Source organism: Urtica dioica, chromosome 1 (genome assembly GCF_054948205.1).
Source record: "Urtica dioica subsp. dioica isolate 48M chromosome 1, U.dioica_male_clone48M_v1_H2, whole genome shotgun sequence".
NCBI lineage: Eukaryota > Viridiplantae > Streptophyta > Magnoliopsida > Rosales > Urticaceae > Urtica > Urtica dioica.
Genome location: NC_142756.1, coordinates 1446066 through 1464345, shown reverse-complemented (window position 1 = coordinate 1464345; position 18280 = coordinate 1446066). Strand labels below are relative to the sequence as shown.

Below are 18280 nucleotides of genomic sequence, written 5' to 3'. Positions count from 1 at the left end.
CATAATTACTGATGCTATACTATACTATGGCCCCGTTTAACATAACTAATTTGTTTTTAAAAAAGTGCTTTTAGATTGTTTTTTTAACAAAATGACAAAGTGTTTGGTAAACTGTTTATAAAACAGTTGTTGCTGGTAACATAAACTGATTTAGCGTTTGGTAAAAGAAAAATATTATAGTAAAAAAACTAAAATAGACATGTTCTTAATAATTAAATAATAATTACTGATATGCTTATTTATATACATATATATATATATATATAAATAATACTTTGTACAATGATATTACAGTAATTTATATAGCAAACTTAAAAACACTTTTTCTAAAAGCTAAGAATCCTAACTTTTCTATCTCATGTACAAAATCTAAAAACGTTTTTGAAATTTTTTTTAAAAACAGTTTTGCCAATCACTGGATAAACAGTTTTGTTTTTTCTAAAAACAAAAACAAGGTTTTTTAATCCCAACCAAACGTAGTCTATATCAATAACATACATTATTTTGAGTGTATATTAGTTTTATATTTTCTTTATTAGTTTTTCTTTTATATTTATTTTCTTTCACCTTATATGTGTCTCCATATTTCATTGGAAAGGGAACGCAAGTCTTATTTACTCATGAAAGTCTAATCAATGTACAAAATAAATTTTTTACATTTTATTATTCGTTTATGATTTTTAAGGGTTTTTCTTAATTGCCGATTTCTTTGGTGCCCATTGTTTACAAATCTTGATAACACAAATTAACCTCTACAAATTTTACTTGTTATTATCATTTATAATATGCTAAAATCATTCGCGAGTAACGCGATGCTGAAAAACTAGTATATATATATATATATATATATATATATATATATATATATATATATATATATATATATATATATAAGAGATATTTATTTACAAGATAAATTGTCAAACCTCTTTGGCTCATGAGATATTTCCTTTCCACTTGAAAATCACATGCATTTTTCCACTTAGTCACAAGGAATATCTAGAAAGGTTACAACTTTTAGGTTACAACTTCATATTTGCCGGCTATCTCAGCCACATTGGTACTCATTTGATGCCTAAAAGTCTTTTTCATATATATTTTTATTTTAATATCTTTAAGCAACCCACTTTTGTCATAGGGATAATATGATCGGCAGTCGGCACTAAAAACAATACGTTCGATGATCTACATTAAATAATAACATTTATTTATTTATTTCTTTTTATCTTATAAATTCAGTGAACCTTTCTTTAAAAGTAGCATAGTACGTCAAGGTGGCTTCACGGGATGGAACTTAATGGAAGGATGGAATTCCATGTCATGCTTGTGCCTCACGGAATTCCGTGTTCCGCGTGACTGACGGAAGTGGCAGGGGCGGAAGATTGCTTAATGGAAGTGGAATTTCCGTTAAGCTTAATGGAATTCCATATTTCCATTTGCTTTCATTAAGTAATTAAAAATAAATAAATAATCAAATTTAAATGGTATATAAAAGGGACTAAACTGTTAAAAATTTAAAAGAAGGTACAAATATGTAAATTAAATATCATCTCGTCTTTAATTTTTTTTTTCTCATTGTGAAACCACGGTATTCTTTTACCATAAGTGAAGCCTATGAATAAAACCTCCGTGGTAATGTCCACGTTTTTAAAAAAAACTACTTTAATATGTTTTTATTTTGATATGAAATTTGATATGTAATGTTTTTATTTTGTTTGTAGCAAATAAGTTATTAATAAACACGAAAAAACATTAGTTTATACAGTGACTAATGTAAGATTTTATAATTTATTTTGATATTTTAGTTTTTATTCACTTTTGACGTGAGATTTCTAATACATTTGGAGAAAATACACTTTTAGAGAAGAAAAAAAAACATTTCTAATATACTATATCTTTAAAAAGTTATTAATAAAGATGAAATTCAATTTACATATTAGTACATTCTTTTAAAATTTTAACAGTTTAGTCCCTTTCATTTACCATTTAAATTTGATTTTTTATTTTTTTTAATTCCTTATTGGAAATTAATGGAAATATGGATTTCCATTAAGCTTAACGGAAATTCTATTTCCAATAAGTAATGGAAGGCACCAAAATTGGAAATGGAAATACCATTTCCAATAAGCAATGGAAGGTAGCTTATTGGAAATGGAATTTCCATTTCCTTCCAATAGCCAGGATGAATAGTACGTAATGGAACAATATACTTCACGTTTTTATGGTGTCTAATCCAACTCACCCCGAATGCAATCTTCTTTGCATGGTGTGTAAATCTGGATCATTATATAATAGAAAGTGATTATTTTCACAATTCAAATTTTGTTATTCGTTTTATTGAGTGGTCCACTAGTGATACAAGTTATTGATTAAGAAAACCCAGAAGCTAGTTTGTACATTAGCATCTGTTATTAAATTTAGATCTGATAAAAAAAAAGATTTTAATAATAAGAAACTAGAAACTACCTAAGTGAGTGAATTGCATATCCTCACACCAAAGAACTAACATTAGATTTTTAGTATTTGGTATAAATTAATGTTGTTTTTTTTAATCAATACTTAGAATCACACGTAGTTCCATTTAAGACGGTATCTTATGATCGCACATAAATTAAAGAATTATCTAACTTGACGTTTTTGCCTCATCGAAAAAATAAGGGGCCGTTTGGTTTAGTTTTCTATGTTAGCAATATTCTTGTAATATTGACGTAAATAAAAGACAAATTGCATGCAAGGAAAAATACACGTAAAAAAATTACAACACAACCGGCTAAACCTTAAGAAACCGGAAAACACAACGGAAATGAAAAAAGTCGAGGCCCGTTGGACGGTCTCCTTGAAGCTTTTTATCGCCCTCCCACGGGTGCTGGATTTCGTGAGCGAAAGCCTCCCAGGATACAACGACTACAAGACGAGCAATGCACCACAAGACTCGACTTCGGCGAACTAGAACCTGTGAGAAAACTACCACCACGACACAACAAAAGAAAAACTTTCTATGGAAGAAGGGAGCTCGTGAACAGTGGGGAATACAAATGGAATTCTCGTATATCTCTGTGTATTTTGAATGAGAGCTGAAGCCTCTTTATATAGGCCAAGGCTAGGCTATGTTGGTTTGAAGTTCAAAACGTCCAGCCTTAAAGGTATTTAACGCAGGTTATTACAACCATTTAACCCAACGTTCTGAATTCAAACCAAGCGAACAGTCCAACGTTTTCCAGCCTTAATGGCATTATTATACAGCAATAATGCGCATTTAAAGCTCAAAAACCATTGAATTAAAGCACACAAACCGTTGGCTTTAATTCTCAAACGTACAGTTCGTCACTTCGTCTGGTCGAGCTCGTCCAGTCGATCTAGAATGACTTCGTCACCACTTCGTCTGGTCGAGCTCGTCCAGTCGAGCTGGAATGACTTCGTCACTTCGAGTACGTTGGCCTCGCCCTGTCGAGCTAGAATGACTTCGTCACTCCGTCCAGTCGACCTAGCCCAGTCGAGCTGGAATGACTTCGTCATTTCGTCCAGTCGACCTCGCCCAGTTGAGCTGGAACTTCGTCCAGTCGACTTCGCCCAGTCGATCTGGAACCAGTCGACCTCGTCACTTCGTCCAGACCAGCTCGTCACTTTCTCATTCACCTTAGGTCCGATTTTGGCAAAGTATCACTTGGAATTATCCAATTCCGATGAGTGGATCCCACTCAAATTGTTGCCACAAAATCAACCATTCACATGTTAATAAATAATATTTATTAACTTTATTCCAACATTCTAAACTCGTTTTCTGTTTTTAAATTCTGTTTTCTGATTCTAATTTTTAAATTTAAAAAACAGATTTAGAATTACGTTTCAGAATATTTTAAATGTTGTTTGGTTATGTTTTACATTCAATTGTATAGAGATAAAATTGAAAATAATTTTTCATTGTTTTCTGTTTTCTAAACAAATTTCAAAGAAAACATAAACATGATTCTAAATCTGTTTTCTTAATTTATAACCAAACAGGTTTTCTAAAACTGTTTTCTAGAATTTAGAATCAGAAAACAGAAAACGATTTTGGAAAAGTTAACCAAACAGCCCCTAATTTTTTGACTTCTCATCACGTGGGTTTAAGCAATAATGTTTAGTAAATTAAAAATAGAAAAAATATTATATGTATCTCTTGTATGTTGTATAATCAAAATGCGGTGATTATTTTTATAATCTTTATAAATATTAAATATATTCTATTACGTCACTATAAATGGCATGTTTATATCATAAAAAAATTTACTGAATATCAAATATGACTTTTATGATTTTTAGGTTACTTTCACCAAAAAGAAAAAAAAAATTACTTTCCTAATTGTCAATTTGATTATTTTTTGGAATAATGTTTTTTTAGAAAGTCAACTTAAAGTCATATTTGACTTAGTAAAAAAAAAAAATTATGGTATAAACATCCTATGAATAATAATATTAAATGATATATCTAATGTTACTAAATAATCACTGCATTTTTCAATTAAACACCAAGAATACGTATCATATTTTCCTTGATTAGTAAAAGTGTTTGTGTAAGCAATTACGTCTACACTGTGAAGTGATAACAACGACAGTTCGATAAAATGCCCACTAAATCCACCAAATATTGCCTATAGAGTATACACTTTGTTTCCTTCCTTTTCTCTATACTACAATTCATTAAAATTAATACATACGACGTACGTTACCACGTATACTCAAAATCATATTATTATATATTATAAAGGAGAGGAAAAACCATAGACTTATAATAATGTTCATGTTCAGTATAATATTTTCTTTTATCAAAAAGAAAAAAAAGTGTTTTAAAAAAAAATTAAATTTATTTTTAAAATTTAAATATTTTTTGACATATTTTTATATATTTTTTTTCTCAAAATTAAAATATATTAATTATTTTGTTGTAACGTGCTGGACGGACATGTTGCTTTTATATATATATATATATATATATAAACTTATAAAGTATAAAACAAATTTGTATATTTAGTTTTTAGGATTGACACAATATCAACTTTGAACTCCTTCATGTCATGACTATAATTGCGCTTCAAAATCAAATAATATTTCCTTGCCAACCAAGGATGGTATCCGAGGAAGGTCATACATTGCATGTATTCTAATGCAATTTTGTAATATTTATTTTCTGGTGCAAGAGATTTCCTTCTAGAAAGTCCCCAGATTTTGGCTATTATATTATATCTAAATTTACAAATTAAATATTAGACTTCCTGGTTGATACTATTAATATATGCGAATATCTATCTGAATCTTTTTTTCTTCCTATTTTCATGTACGTAAAGATGGCTAATTTTTAATTTAAGTAATTTCAAAGCGATAACAAATTAGTTATATATAATCTCTCGTGATATTATTCTTTCTACATCTAGAGGTACTATGCTTGATTCCAATTTTGATCAATTATATATTTTTAAAGGCAGTGTAGAAAAATAGTCAAAGTAAAACTACGAAATTTGTTTTTAGCCTACGTTTTACAACTTTGAGGGGAATAGCCAACAAGTTTATGTGGCAATAATTAAGGTCTGCTTTGCCCTTATTTATTAACAAATTCATCATTTTCTATCTCCTATTTTTTTCATACATTTTTTTACATAAAAACTTAAAAAAACCATATCTATCTCATATGAACTTGAAATTGAGTGATTCCAAATCCTACGGATTCGTGACGCCGAGATCTTCAAAAATGTATCAATTGTTTTTGATGAAAAATCATGTTTAATACCATAGATGTAGAAAAATCATGTTACTACCTTAAATATGGAAATAACTGAATTTTTTTGAAATCATAAAAAATTGGAAACGTAAATATGCTGCATTAAACATAATTTTTCATCAAACACGATAGGTCTATTTTTGAAGATCTCGACGCCTCGAATTTGTAAGATCTGAAATCACTCAATTTCGAGTTCGTATGAGAAAAATACGAATTTTTGAAGTTTTGATGCAAAAAAAATTATTTGAAAAAAAATAGGAGAGAGAAAATGACGAATTTGTTAATAAATAAGGGCAAATCAGACCTTAATTATTGCCACATAAGCCTTTTTCTATATCCCTAAAAATTGTCAAACGTAGGCTGGATCCAAAATCACATGTTTAAAGTGGCCTAGTTAGTTACAAATCTCTATTTTTAACTACTTAACCACTATATTATTGAAAGGAAAAATTGTACAAAATAGTCATTTGTTTCAACTTTTCAGCAAAATAACAAAATTTACGTTTTCAATATTTTTTGACAACCAAGATTAAAATTTTTGACGATTATTGTAACCAATTTAATTATTACTTTAAAAAAAATCTATCATAAAATTAATCATGAGATCAAAAAATTTTTGAAATAAGATTACTGCACATTTTGACTACTTCACTAAATTAAGACAAATTTTGACTATTTTACAAATTCATAATTTAAATTGACTATTTAGCTACATCACCCTTATTGAAATTATATATATTCATAATTCATAATTCATAATTTTATAAATAACTTCTGCTTATTAACGATTTTTTTTTAAAAAAAGTTGAGGCCATTGGTGTATCACAAATTAATTCCACATTGGAAGGTTTCAAGGCGGGATATACAAAATAATATTCATCGAATAGAATCTGCAAGTTGCACCTAATTGAAATATGTTTTATAAGGGACATAAGATTGTACCAATTCTCTTTAATGGGTTGGTCAAATTTTGCCCATCAAACGTGGAAAGTTAGATGGTTCATATATTTTAAAGGTAATAGGTTTTATTAATGATATGTATTGAGACTTAACAACCAATATCTACACACACACACACACACACACACACACACACACACATATATATATATATATATATATATATATATATATATATATATATATATAATGTTTTATTTTAATGCTTCATATAGTTCATATATTCCTTACACAAATTTAATGAACACTGAAAAAGAGAAAAAGAATAGATTCATCATTATTCATTTTAATTTAGTTATCCTGAAAATACGCGTTAAATGTTTAGAATTAAAATAAAATCAATGTTTAGTTTATATTATTTAATGCCACTTTTTGTTTATACATTATGTAAGAATGTGTATAGTTTATTTTATTTATATTTTATGCTGTTCATTTATATTAATTTCACTTTTTTAACCAATTGGGAAGTTATTGTTTACATTTAAGACAAGTAATGTTGTTATTCTGAAAAACTAAATGACCATTGAAAAATAATTATCTGAATATTTAAGATATTCAAAGAAAAATTCTACTAGCATATGCATTGACACCAGTATATTTGTAATGCCATACACGTAAAAAGTTGCATCAATAATCAAAATATTGAAAATCAAGAAAATTAGCCCTTTATATGAGAACGTGTATGGATCTAGTAGATCCCATTCTACGATTCAGAAATCACGATACATCATTTATCACACATCATATTCATCGGGGACCAAGTAAATTAAAAGAATTAAAAAACAATGTTTCTTATAACCCTTGATATAATGTGTACGTTGACAATACTTGAGTTTAGACCCACCAAACCATTATCGATAGCGTGCATAGCAATATGAAGACTGAGTGAAGAAAGAAAGTGTGACCATACAATGCATATCTAATAAACTACAGATAAGTGGCATAAATGGGAGTTTATTATGGAATATATTTCTAGCTCAGCTGGAAATATGAAAATAGATAGAGGTAGAAAGTGAATGTTCATACAATTATAAAATATTGTAATGTATAAAACTCGTAATATTCAATTATTTAATCAATGAAAAAAATACAAGATCAAGAGAAGATTCTCTATGCAAATACATCTATATTCTATTCCGCTTGATTTTATCTTCGTGCTAGAGCAGGATTAGCAATCGCGTCAAGGCTCTTCTTCCTCATCATCGCAACTCAACGACATTCTGAAACCTTAGGCAATCTCTCATTTTGCATCAACGCATAGCACGACGATCTCGTTCAAGCTTGAAAGAGGCAATGGTCTACTTGGAGTTCTCAAGTTCTTTCGATGACCCATCAACCACAATCTGCAAGGAATTCATCACCAGCACGAAGATTTTTCCACCGAAGTTCATTGAAACCAAAGATGTAGATGGAACGTTCACCATAATCAACAATATGATTTTCATCGATGGGACAAAGAAGATCAATTGTTTCTCAATTGGCTTATTTCTTCTATGTTGGCCAAAATTCAAATTTCGTACATAATATGGATAACGCTCCACCGTCTGTTCGTTGTTTGTTCCAAGGCAATAATCATGCCGTCGAAGATTCAAATGTAGTCATCTCCAACTTTTGCAGACTATTTCACAAAAAAAAAAAACATAAAGCATTGCAGATTCTCTCTTCCTCGCCGGGAGTGGGATCTTTGTTGATAACCTGATAATATGATCATTGGGCTACCTAGTGAGTATGATGTTATAATTGCTATGATAAGCTATCGCCTTCAAAATAACAAGTGACTCTATTTAGAAAGTGCTAGCCGTAGCGGCTCTATCTCAAGAGACTCGTATTGAGCAACAAAACTCGTTGGTCAATATATATGTTCAAAGTTTAAGCGTTAATAACGTGGCTTAAGTTATGCCCCTTTTTCGAGTTCCATGCGGGTTTATCTTGAATTTTAATATACACTACAAATATTTTATTAATTTATTAAAATACAAATGAGGTAATAGTGGAATTTTAAAATAGATACTAGTTTGAGGTATGCTTTTGATTTACATCTTATAGGAGTTCCTAGATAAAGTTAACATATCCATGTGGTGAACTTCTCCAAGGGTCTCTAGGATGGAAGTCTCTATGATAATTCTCAAACTTCAATTGAATTAATAATAGCTATACTTTATAAAAATAAGCTCCATCTTAATTGTGGTTTTAATTCCTTAAACACTTGTGGTTTTAATTTAAGTAATTCAACATTTCAACTTGACTTCATTTCATAGTCAAAATGAAGCGAGTATGAATAGTTGAATCGGCCGCACAAACAAGAATTACCTAGTACATTTCCAACTTTACACGAAAGAAATATTAAAAAGGAAAAAGGAAAAAGGAAAAAAGAAAAGAATATGATTCTAGACGAACAACAGTCTGTCAGTACCTTTTTTAAGTGCCTGCGACACGTGTAGACCTCATCTTTTTCCATTAATGGCACACGTGTGCATTGTGATGCACTTAAACGTGTACATCAAGAAGAAGAAAAAAAAAGATCTCTCGCTTATTAAAAGGAAGTTTACAATAATAATAAAGTATTACTATATTATAATTTATATCAATAAATTAGACAGCGATTATTTACGCGTAAATAAATATGTAGTACGCGATATTTACCTTTTTCTCTAACAACCTTTTTTTTCATTCAGATATATAATATTATTTACACTCGCCTATATATATTAGCGATATACACACATAGGTCCAAAAGAAATATATCGAAAACGAACAAACACAATGCAAAGCCAAAAGTCAGACCTCTCTGCCTCTGCCTCTGCCTCTTCTTGTCCGAGCTTCAGTACATACTCCGAAAACTCAACCGCCAAAATCGCCGATAGAGTCAGCCATGAATTCGCCGGAGACGAAGACTTCGAGTTCGTATTTGCCAGAGGCGACGAGGCCGAGATCGGACCGGTGTTTCCGGTTTTCGATCAGGACCTCCTATCGGCCGATTCCGGTGAAAAATTAGGGTTTCGCGGCGGAGAAGATGAGGCCTTAGAGCTTCCGTCGAGTTCTTCGTCGGAGGCCGACGAATTGGACAGCGTACCGGAGGGGACGTACTGCGTTTGGACTCCGAGAGGCGTTCCGGCGACTCCAGGGCGGTGCAAGAAGAGCAGATCCACCGGATCGACTTCGTCTCCTTCGAAGCGATGGCGCATCCGAGATCTGCTCCGGCGGAGCCACAGCGACGGAAAGGAATCGCTCGTGTTTCTGTCGCCGCCGATCGCCGTCGAACAGGATGCGAAATCGCCGGCGGAGAATCCCCGGCGGTCGTCGGCGGGGAAGGGGAAGGATTTAGCGGCGGCGCACGAGGCTTTTTACGTGCGGAATAGAGCGTCAGATCGGACGGTCGAGAAGCGGCGATCGACGTTCCTTCCGTATAGGCAAGATTTGGTCGGACTCTTCGCTAATGTGAACACCATGGGACGAACCTTCCCTCCTTTTTAATTTTTCTTTTTAAAAGTTTTTTCTTCTCCTTCTTCTTCACATTATGCAATTAGTTTTTTTTATTAAAAGAAAAGCGATTTAATTATTTGTTTTTGTTGAGTTGTAACTTGTAAATATGGATGGAAGTTTTGAAGTTGTTGTACTATGACCAAAAGCAATTACTGTTATATAAATTATTAACTCTCTTCTGGTTCTGGTGTACCGGAAAGTATTTGCAAGATTATTATTTTTTGTATAATCTTTTTGGCACTTTTCAATCATCTATTGAGAAGCTAATTTGTATATTCCATTTTTTTTTTTTTTTTTGTATTTGTGTCTGATAGCAGTGAGTGAGAAAATAAATGACACTAATAAAGAAGGTTCTCCTTTTTTTACGTTTCTGAATTAAATAAAAGTTCATTTTTGGTATACTTGCTAACTTTTTTTTTTTGGATACCTTAAATTTGATTAATTCTACAGAAGGAGATTTAGGAGATCTGTATATTGAGGCAACTAATTTGCATTTGAAATTGCATGATTTCTTTTTTATCTAAAAAAAATAAAAAAGAACTTGCATTATTATAAGTTACTCGTTTTCTTCTCAATTGTAAGGGAGAAAAAAAATCGCATGTATTCACTGACCAGGTAAACAAATTAGAAACAATTATGATAAAAATAGAATAATAATAATAATAATTCAAGTCTGGTCATTTATTTCCCATTATATCTCATTACAAAGCTGTTTATTACAGATGCTCATAGTGGACTTATTAAACAATAATAATGCGATTAAAGTCACTATGTCTTGGGTTGATCCCACATGCATTTAAACTTTATTAGGAAACTATCATATTTGTAGCCTAAATTTTAAGAATTTGGAGAAATCAAGAATTCTCATTAAAATTTTAAAAATAATTATATATGCTGAATTTATTGTTTGTCACTCAGGTATCCCTTAAATTTTTCAATAATCTTAATTTAATTTTCATTGGTTTTTTTTCTTATTACATTTATAAAATGACAATACTTCCCTTCACTATATTTGAGTCCAAAGGTAACACTTCGCCCAAGAAATCAATCAAATAATTGAGTTATTGGAAAAATACCTCACTATTTTAATATATTTATTCAAAGCAAAGTACTTCCTAATGATTTTATATTTTTGCTGTGAATAGAGTGATAAATCTGTGTGAAAGTTTGCAGTTGTACTTGTATTTGACCAAAAGCAATTAACATTTTATATATTTAAAGTTAAAGCCAATAACGAGCGTCTTTTTCTTTAAAAACAAATATGCATTTTTGGACCTGGTGAACAACAATTGGTCTTTGAATTATACGTTTTTTAATATATTGGTCCTTATAATTTGTTTTCTTGCACAGGTAGCATCCGGATTTTGGATAATAGGCACCCAGGACACTTTAAGAATTTTCTGTAATTTTTTTTAACGAAATATCAAGTATGCGATTCAAGGGGTTTTTTTATAGTAAATTTGTTAGTTGATATGCTCACCAAATCAATTATATAAAATGTTCAACAACAATTCGTGAGTCCTAGATTTCTTCCGAAAATTAATTTGGTCATTTTTTTTTTTTGCACTTGAAGTGTATTTTATCCTTATAACAAATTAACGCATATGTTGCTCACTCGAGATTATGTCAGAATACCTTTAAATAATTTTCATAAGAGACTAAAAGTGCTAAATTTCTAATGTTAGAGATGGGCATATATATACATTAACATATAGGAACCAATCTGCCAAATTAAGTTCAAGGACAACAAATTATATATAAATCCAAGCATTAATAATGTGATTAACTTACTGATTGAACCCATAGAAAATTAAAGTTTATTTGCTGAGTAAAATGATACGTGGTCAATTGACATGTAAAACGATAGACTTTAGGGATATAAAAAAAAAAAAAGATTGATTTCAAAAAATGCTTTTGGTTTCCTCTTCTTTTCCCTAATCAGTCGTTATCATGACTAACAGCATTCAATTTATATTTACATTTAAACCACTTACCTACTTTTAATCCTTTGTACCTAAACTAGTCAATTTTTTTTATTTCACATTGATTAATCATAAAAAATCTCTGCATAGATTTAGCAAACGTGTAAAAGGTATATGTTCATTCCTTAATATATATGGTAATAATCAGACTTTAAACTTTAAAGATCGCTATATAATGTATACGTGACACCCGTGACATAAAATCTACGGACCACATCATAATTTAACAAAGGTATATATTGTATATACATGGACGTCAAAAACTACTTCGTATATCTAGCTCCTAATATATACATATATTATAATAAAATATATGTATTTCTGATGGGGTTTCGGGTGCGTGGCGACTCACAAAATTAACGTGAACAAACCAATACGTTTGTTTATGCGAATTATCATTATAGAAAAGGAGATCGTGACTTGATTTCATAATACATCAAATACATTTAATATACATAACACAATGAAAAACAATGACCGTGACATAATAATTTCATGATTACGGTTAGGGTGGAAAGTAAGTACTCCGCGTTTAGTGGAACAATTTAGGGACAGTGTCCGGGAAGAACATAATTTACGTGTCAAAATACAATACGCAATTTTTTATTTTTATTTTTATAATGGGTCTTTTGACAAGATAAATTTTATTTTTTAGGTTTCAAATGTTGAAAAATATCAAGGTTAAATTTCATAGTTTTAAAATATCTAAAATCAGACTTTTGACAAAAAAAAAAAAAAAATCGGATAAAAATAACCTATTTTTCCCTCTTTCACTTTCTCCCTTATTTCCACTTAAAATGATTATTTCTTTTTTCGGATTTAGGATTTCGACGGTTAACGTGACAAAAAGGGTAAGATTTTCGTCTTTATTTCGTGTTTGAATTGTTATAGGATAGTTTTAATAATGATTAGAGTGATTATTAGATGATTTGGATTGTTTTGGATCGATTTTGGAAAAGTTAAGATTTTGAATTTGAGATTTTTTCCCAATGAAATACGATGATTTAAGATGAAATTCGACGAAATTCATTGATTTTTCCGATGAAATACGATGATTTACGATGAAATTCAAATATTTAAGATGATTTCCGATGATTTCGGGTGAAATTCAAAGATTTAAGACAATTTTTGAATATTTAAGATGATTTCCGAAGATATTTAAAAATTTAAGAGAGGAAAATGAGCTGAAAGAATATTTTTGTCCGTTTTTGATCAAAAGTTACGCTTTAGATATTTTGCAGCTATGAGATTTATCATGATATTTCTCCACTTTTGAGGCTTAGAAAATGAAATTTCTCTTTGGCAACTATATTTGAATTGACCATTTCATTTGATTTGTTTTATTACAAAATGGACATTCAAACTGGTCATTTGAACTATACATTTGAAATGTCATTCGGGAAGTTCCATAAAAAAAGCAATTCAAACGGAAAACTGATAAACTAGCGTTCGATTATCACCATCTAAATAGTATATAATGTAAAAATTAAAACTCATGTCATTGAGAAAAATTACATGTAATCAACCGCTTAAAATTTACAAATTGTAAAATATCCAAATTTTTTAATTGTTTTTTATTTTATCAAAATTTGTACATGTATATTTCATAATCAATTATTCATTATGATTTTGTCAATCATACACGTTTCAAATGAAAGTTAAAAGCAATAAACAAAATTAAATAAGACTATATAAATTAACTTAAATAAATTAGGTTTAATGTCAAATAAGAAGTGGAAAATTTGTACTCATGATCACGTTTGTTATATTTTATTTCTTAGGTTTACATATAACAATGTGTCAAAGAGTATTTTCATACATTTTATATATTTAAGTTTGGTTAATGGTTATTTGTTCAAATCTTTTGAAAAGGTCGAGTACAAAGTATTTTAATTATTTAGCTACACTACCTTATTATTATAATTGAAATATATTAAAATAATTATAATTAAAAACATACAAAATCATTTAATTGATATATCTTATTTTATTATAAATATTCAAAAAACCACTAAATACATATGAATAATATTATTTAAATTATGAAAGTATCATCAAACGTTGGCTAATATAAAGTACGTTAGTTTGATTTAACTTATTATATGAGATTTATAAATAAACATTTACAATGTTTTATTCATTTTTGAACATACTCAATCATGTTAAATGATCAAATATTATATCAAACAAATAATTATTACTTTTATTATTATTTATAATTTATTTACTATTATTATGAAAATTTATATTATTCTTTCCAATAAAATAAATAAATAAAATTAATTATACATTGTAATTATAACAATATAACTTAATTTGAAGCTCACGAAAATTTTAGTACATTTTATTAATATGATGAAATACATAATCAAATAATATATTTGAAAAAAATAATACATAATAATTAATATATTTTAAATGGTGGACATTTTTAAAGTGCTTAATACACCTACTTAGCAAAATTAAAATGATGGTGAAATTATTATTTAGATATCTATTTAAACCAGTTGAATGTTTGCTAATTTTTTTTTATTTATAGAAAAACATATAAAACCATTTAGTTTATTAATGTAAATGATAACGGCCCAATTAACGTAATGATATGCAAATGTGTTTAGTTCATTTTGTGAGGGGCAGAAAATAAAAGGCTGGATTTAAAAAAAGAAAAAAGAAATAAGAGCTGTCATAGAATCTCCTATCCCAGGTTGTCCGTGTGTCTCTCTAGAAGGTCAGAAAGTGACAAACATTATGCTAATATCTAATGCGTGCAGTTTATGCAATTAATTGGTGCTTAGTCTAAGACTTCAAAAGAACACAAAAGTAATACATAATAATTGTAAAATGAAAAGAAGAAGAAGAAGAAGAAGAGGAAGAAGGAATTGATCTATAGAGCATTCGAATCAGGGTAAAGTATATCTGAATTTATAAAATAACTTACGGGTTACGGAAAAAATTTAAAACATTAAACAAAATTAAAGTACAAGCTTGATTTTCTAAAAGGCCAAAAAAGTCCAATTTTCTAAATGAAATTTATGATTATTTTCGCTAAAATCGCTTGAAATTATCCTGTAGTAATAATTTAAAGCGAAATTAATATCCTTAGCAGCTGTCCTCCTTATGTGTCGAAATTATGTGTTTAAATATTCGGCAAAATTACTACTAATGAATAATGATACGACTTATAAAAGCTACAAAATCCCCAATAGCTAACACAATGTCAACAAGTGCAACATATCGTTTTATTTTAAAATATAGGCTTTGAGATTCAGCCATGTGGTGTCTATATGTTATATCCCAGCTTAATTAATCAGTGCCTTTCTCTTTTTGTATTTTATACCCTAAAATTGCTTGTCACACACCCTTTTAAAGTGGATTTTTTTTTTTTGGATTCTCAAAGATCTTCTTGGAAGAAAAGTACTCGTACTGAAATCACCAAGAAGATCTCGTGCGCTATTTGACCCCATTAACTCAATTAAGTTATTTTAAATAGAAAAAATCGGTATATTATAATTAATCCCTGATATCCATGAAAAAAACTAATAACTAATTCCATATGTAAGTCAAAACCTACGTTTACTAAAGAATTTGTCATGCATAAATTAGTAACATTCTATTGCGCATCCTTATAATAATTTATTAGTTAGGCTGTCTCGTTCAATGCTATCCAAAATAACATTTTTAATCACGTTACCTTTGATTTTGTAGAATATCATAAATATACGGAACAAATTTCTATTGATTTAAGATGTATCATTATCGTGTGTAAAGTATATATATTATGGCATATTTACGCTTGTCAAGAATTATGGCGACTCCTCCGAGATTGTCTTACCAATTAATTATGTGAAATGCTGTCCACTGTACAAACTAAATAAATTTAACGACATTTTTCCTTGGAATTAAATTAGAAAAATAGAATTGAAGCTTCCTGTTGTTTAAAAAGCAAAAGGCTTGTAATTATAGTTGAAAAGGACACGAGAGAACATAACACATGAAAATGAGGGTGTGATTTCCGGTAGATAAGGATCTTGTTTTCAAATTATAATAAAGAAATTAGTGTGTTTGATATATAAGTAATTGCTTACGTATTTTATTTTCGTGAATACATACACACACACACACACACACACACACACACATATATATATATATATATATATATATATATATATATTATTTGTAACATAATCAGGACTGCAGTAAGCAGGTCATCTTTTATTTTTTTTAAGAAATTAAAATATGGCGTTTAGACTTTAGAGAGGATTTTTCTGAAGAACATATCGTGTTTTGCTTCGAGTCAATATTTACAAGATCTTGAATAGTTGTTAAAAATTCGAAATTCATTATGATAGTAACTAGCTGATGTCAGAGAGTACGTAAGGTGCTTATTATCCATACAAATAATTAGTAATATATCGACTACATATAAATTAATCACATTGAACGTGCATTTATAGTATCACGATTCCTCAAATCTTTTCCCATCTTTTATATACAAGTGAACTATATATATATATATATATATATATATATATATATATATAGCGACGAAGCCAGAAATCTAGCTAGATTAAGGGGTTAATTTGCAACAAAAAATTCAGGGAGCTGATTTGTAAATTTTGAAGGTAAAAAAATGTAAAAATAAAATGAAAAATGAACAAAGAGTACAAATTTTTTTTTAGAGGGGTTATAGCCCACTCTAAACTGCTACTGGCTTCGTGCCTATATATATATATATATATATATATATATATATATATACACACACACACAAATAACTAGTACAAAATTGGGCTTGCACCACAATTTTTGCTAATTATAAAGAGGAAATTTGATATATACCTCGTTTTAATATGATAACTCCTTGAATGCCTCGAATTTTATAACATTTTATAATTACCTCATTTGTTTTTATTTTTAAATAATTTTGCCTCTATTTTAATGAAATGGTAAACTACTAATAGAAATGTAAATAAAACTGTGAATAATAAATAAAAATTCTAATAAAACTATAATTTTGCCTCTATTTTAATGAAATGGTAAACTACTAATAGAAATGTAAATAAAACTGTGAATAATAAATAAAAATTCTAATAAAACTATAAACATCAAGGTAAAACTAAAAAAAAAAAAAAGAGCTAGTTTCATAATAAATGTGGCGTTCTCATAAAATAAATGAAAACTATATATTTTATATTTTTTTTTTAAGAAATGAGGTGGCTCGAGTAATTAGAACAACTTATATATTCATTTTTGTTGTATAAACCCATATCGTAGAAGATTACACGTACAACATATACTTCAACACTGTACTTATACAAAGTGGTTTGCACGATGGTTAAAATCCGTCATACCGTTATGAGAACTGTAGAATTTGAGAGAGAGATAATCGAAAAGGAAAGAGAGAGTTCCGAGATTCTTATAATGTATTCTTGTTGTTATTATAAATAATGAATTTACAAGTATATGTAGAGATACAAAAGAAAAATAATTAACTGAGGACATTCCCAACTGATTACATCGAAAAATACAAGGTAATAAATATACACAACTTTCGATATTATAGTCCAAACGCCCGTGGTGATTCCAAAATCGCGCCGGCTTGGACTAACTGGCTGGGAAGACGAGCTGAAGAGGAGTCGAGCTGAAAAAACAAGCTGAACTTCAATAAGAATTTCGCCCCTGCGAAAAATTACTTCCCCACAACAAAAGCACTTTGTTTTGAACAACAATCTGCAAATCTATCTTGTAAGTTTGTTGCGATTCTAAGGCTCTTGTTGCAAATTGAGCATACAAAAGGTAATATAGCAAACTACGTGGGCCGTTGTTCAAGAGTTTTTTTACATGGCTTGTCGCTACATAAAAAACAAAAAAATTGATTTTAGTTTCATTTCACTTTACAATTTTTTAATTGTTGGAAAATTATATTTTGAAAGAAACAAAACACATGATTCTTCATTTTCACTGTAATGCTAATGATCAAATTGCAAATGAAATTACTCAATCCAGTATATGCATAAATTTATTGATGAAAACGATAACACGAATTTTCCTCTTTTTCCTCTTTTATATGATATATTTCATGTTATTGTAGATGCAA

The 18280-nt window shown here is 29.2% G+C and overlaps 1 protein-coding gene across 1 annotated transcript; it reads left to right on the top strand.

Moving 5' to 3' along the window:
* Positions 1–9427: 9427 nt before the first annotated feature.
* Positions 9428–10373, top strand: LOC149406129 (uncharacterized). Its single transcript, XM_089608427.1, has one exon. It carries the CDS (start codon positions 9479–9481, stop codon positions 10187–10189), a length of 711 nt encoding a protein of 236 aa, XP_089464553.1. The 5' UTR covers positions 9428–9478; the 3' UTR covers positions 10190–10373.
* The last annotated feature ends 7907 nt before the right edge of the window (positions 10374–18280 follow it).

Coding starts and splice junctions, on each gene's coding strand:
- LOC149406129 (XM_089608427.1), top strand. CDS start 9,479: ATGCAAAGCCAAAAGTCAGACCTCTCTGCCTCTGCCTCTGCCTCTTCT.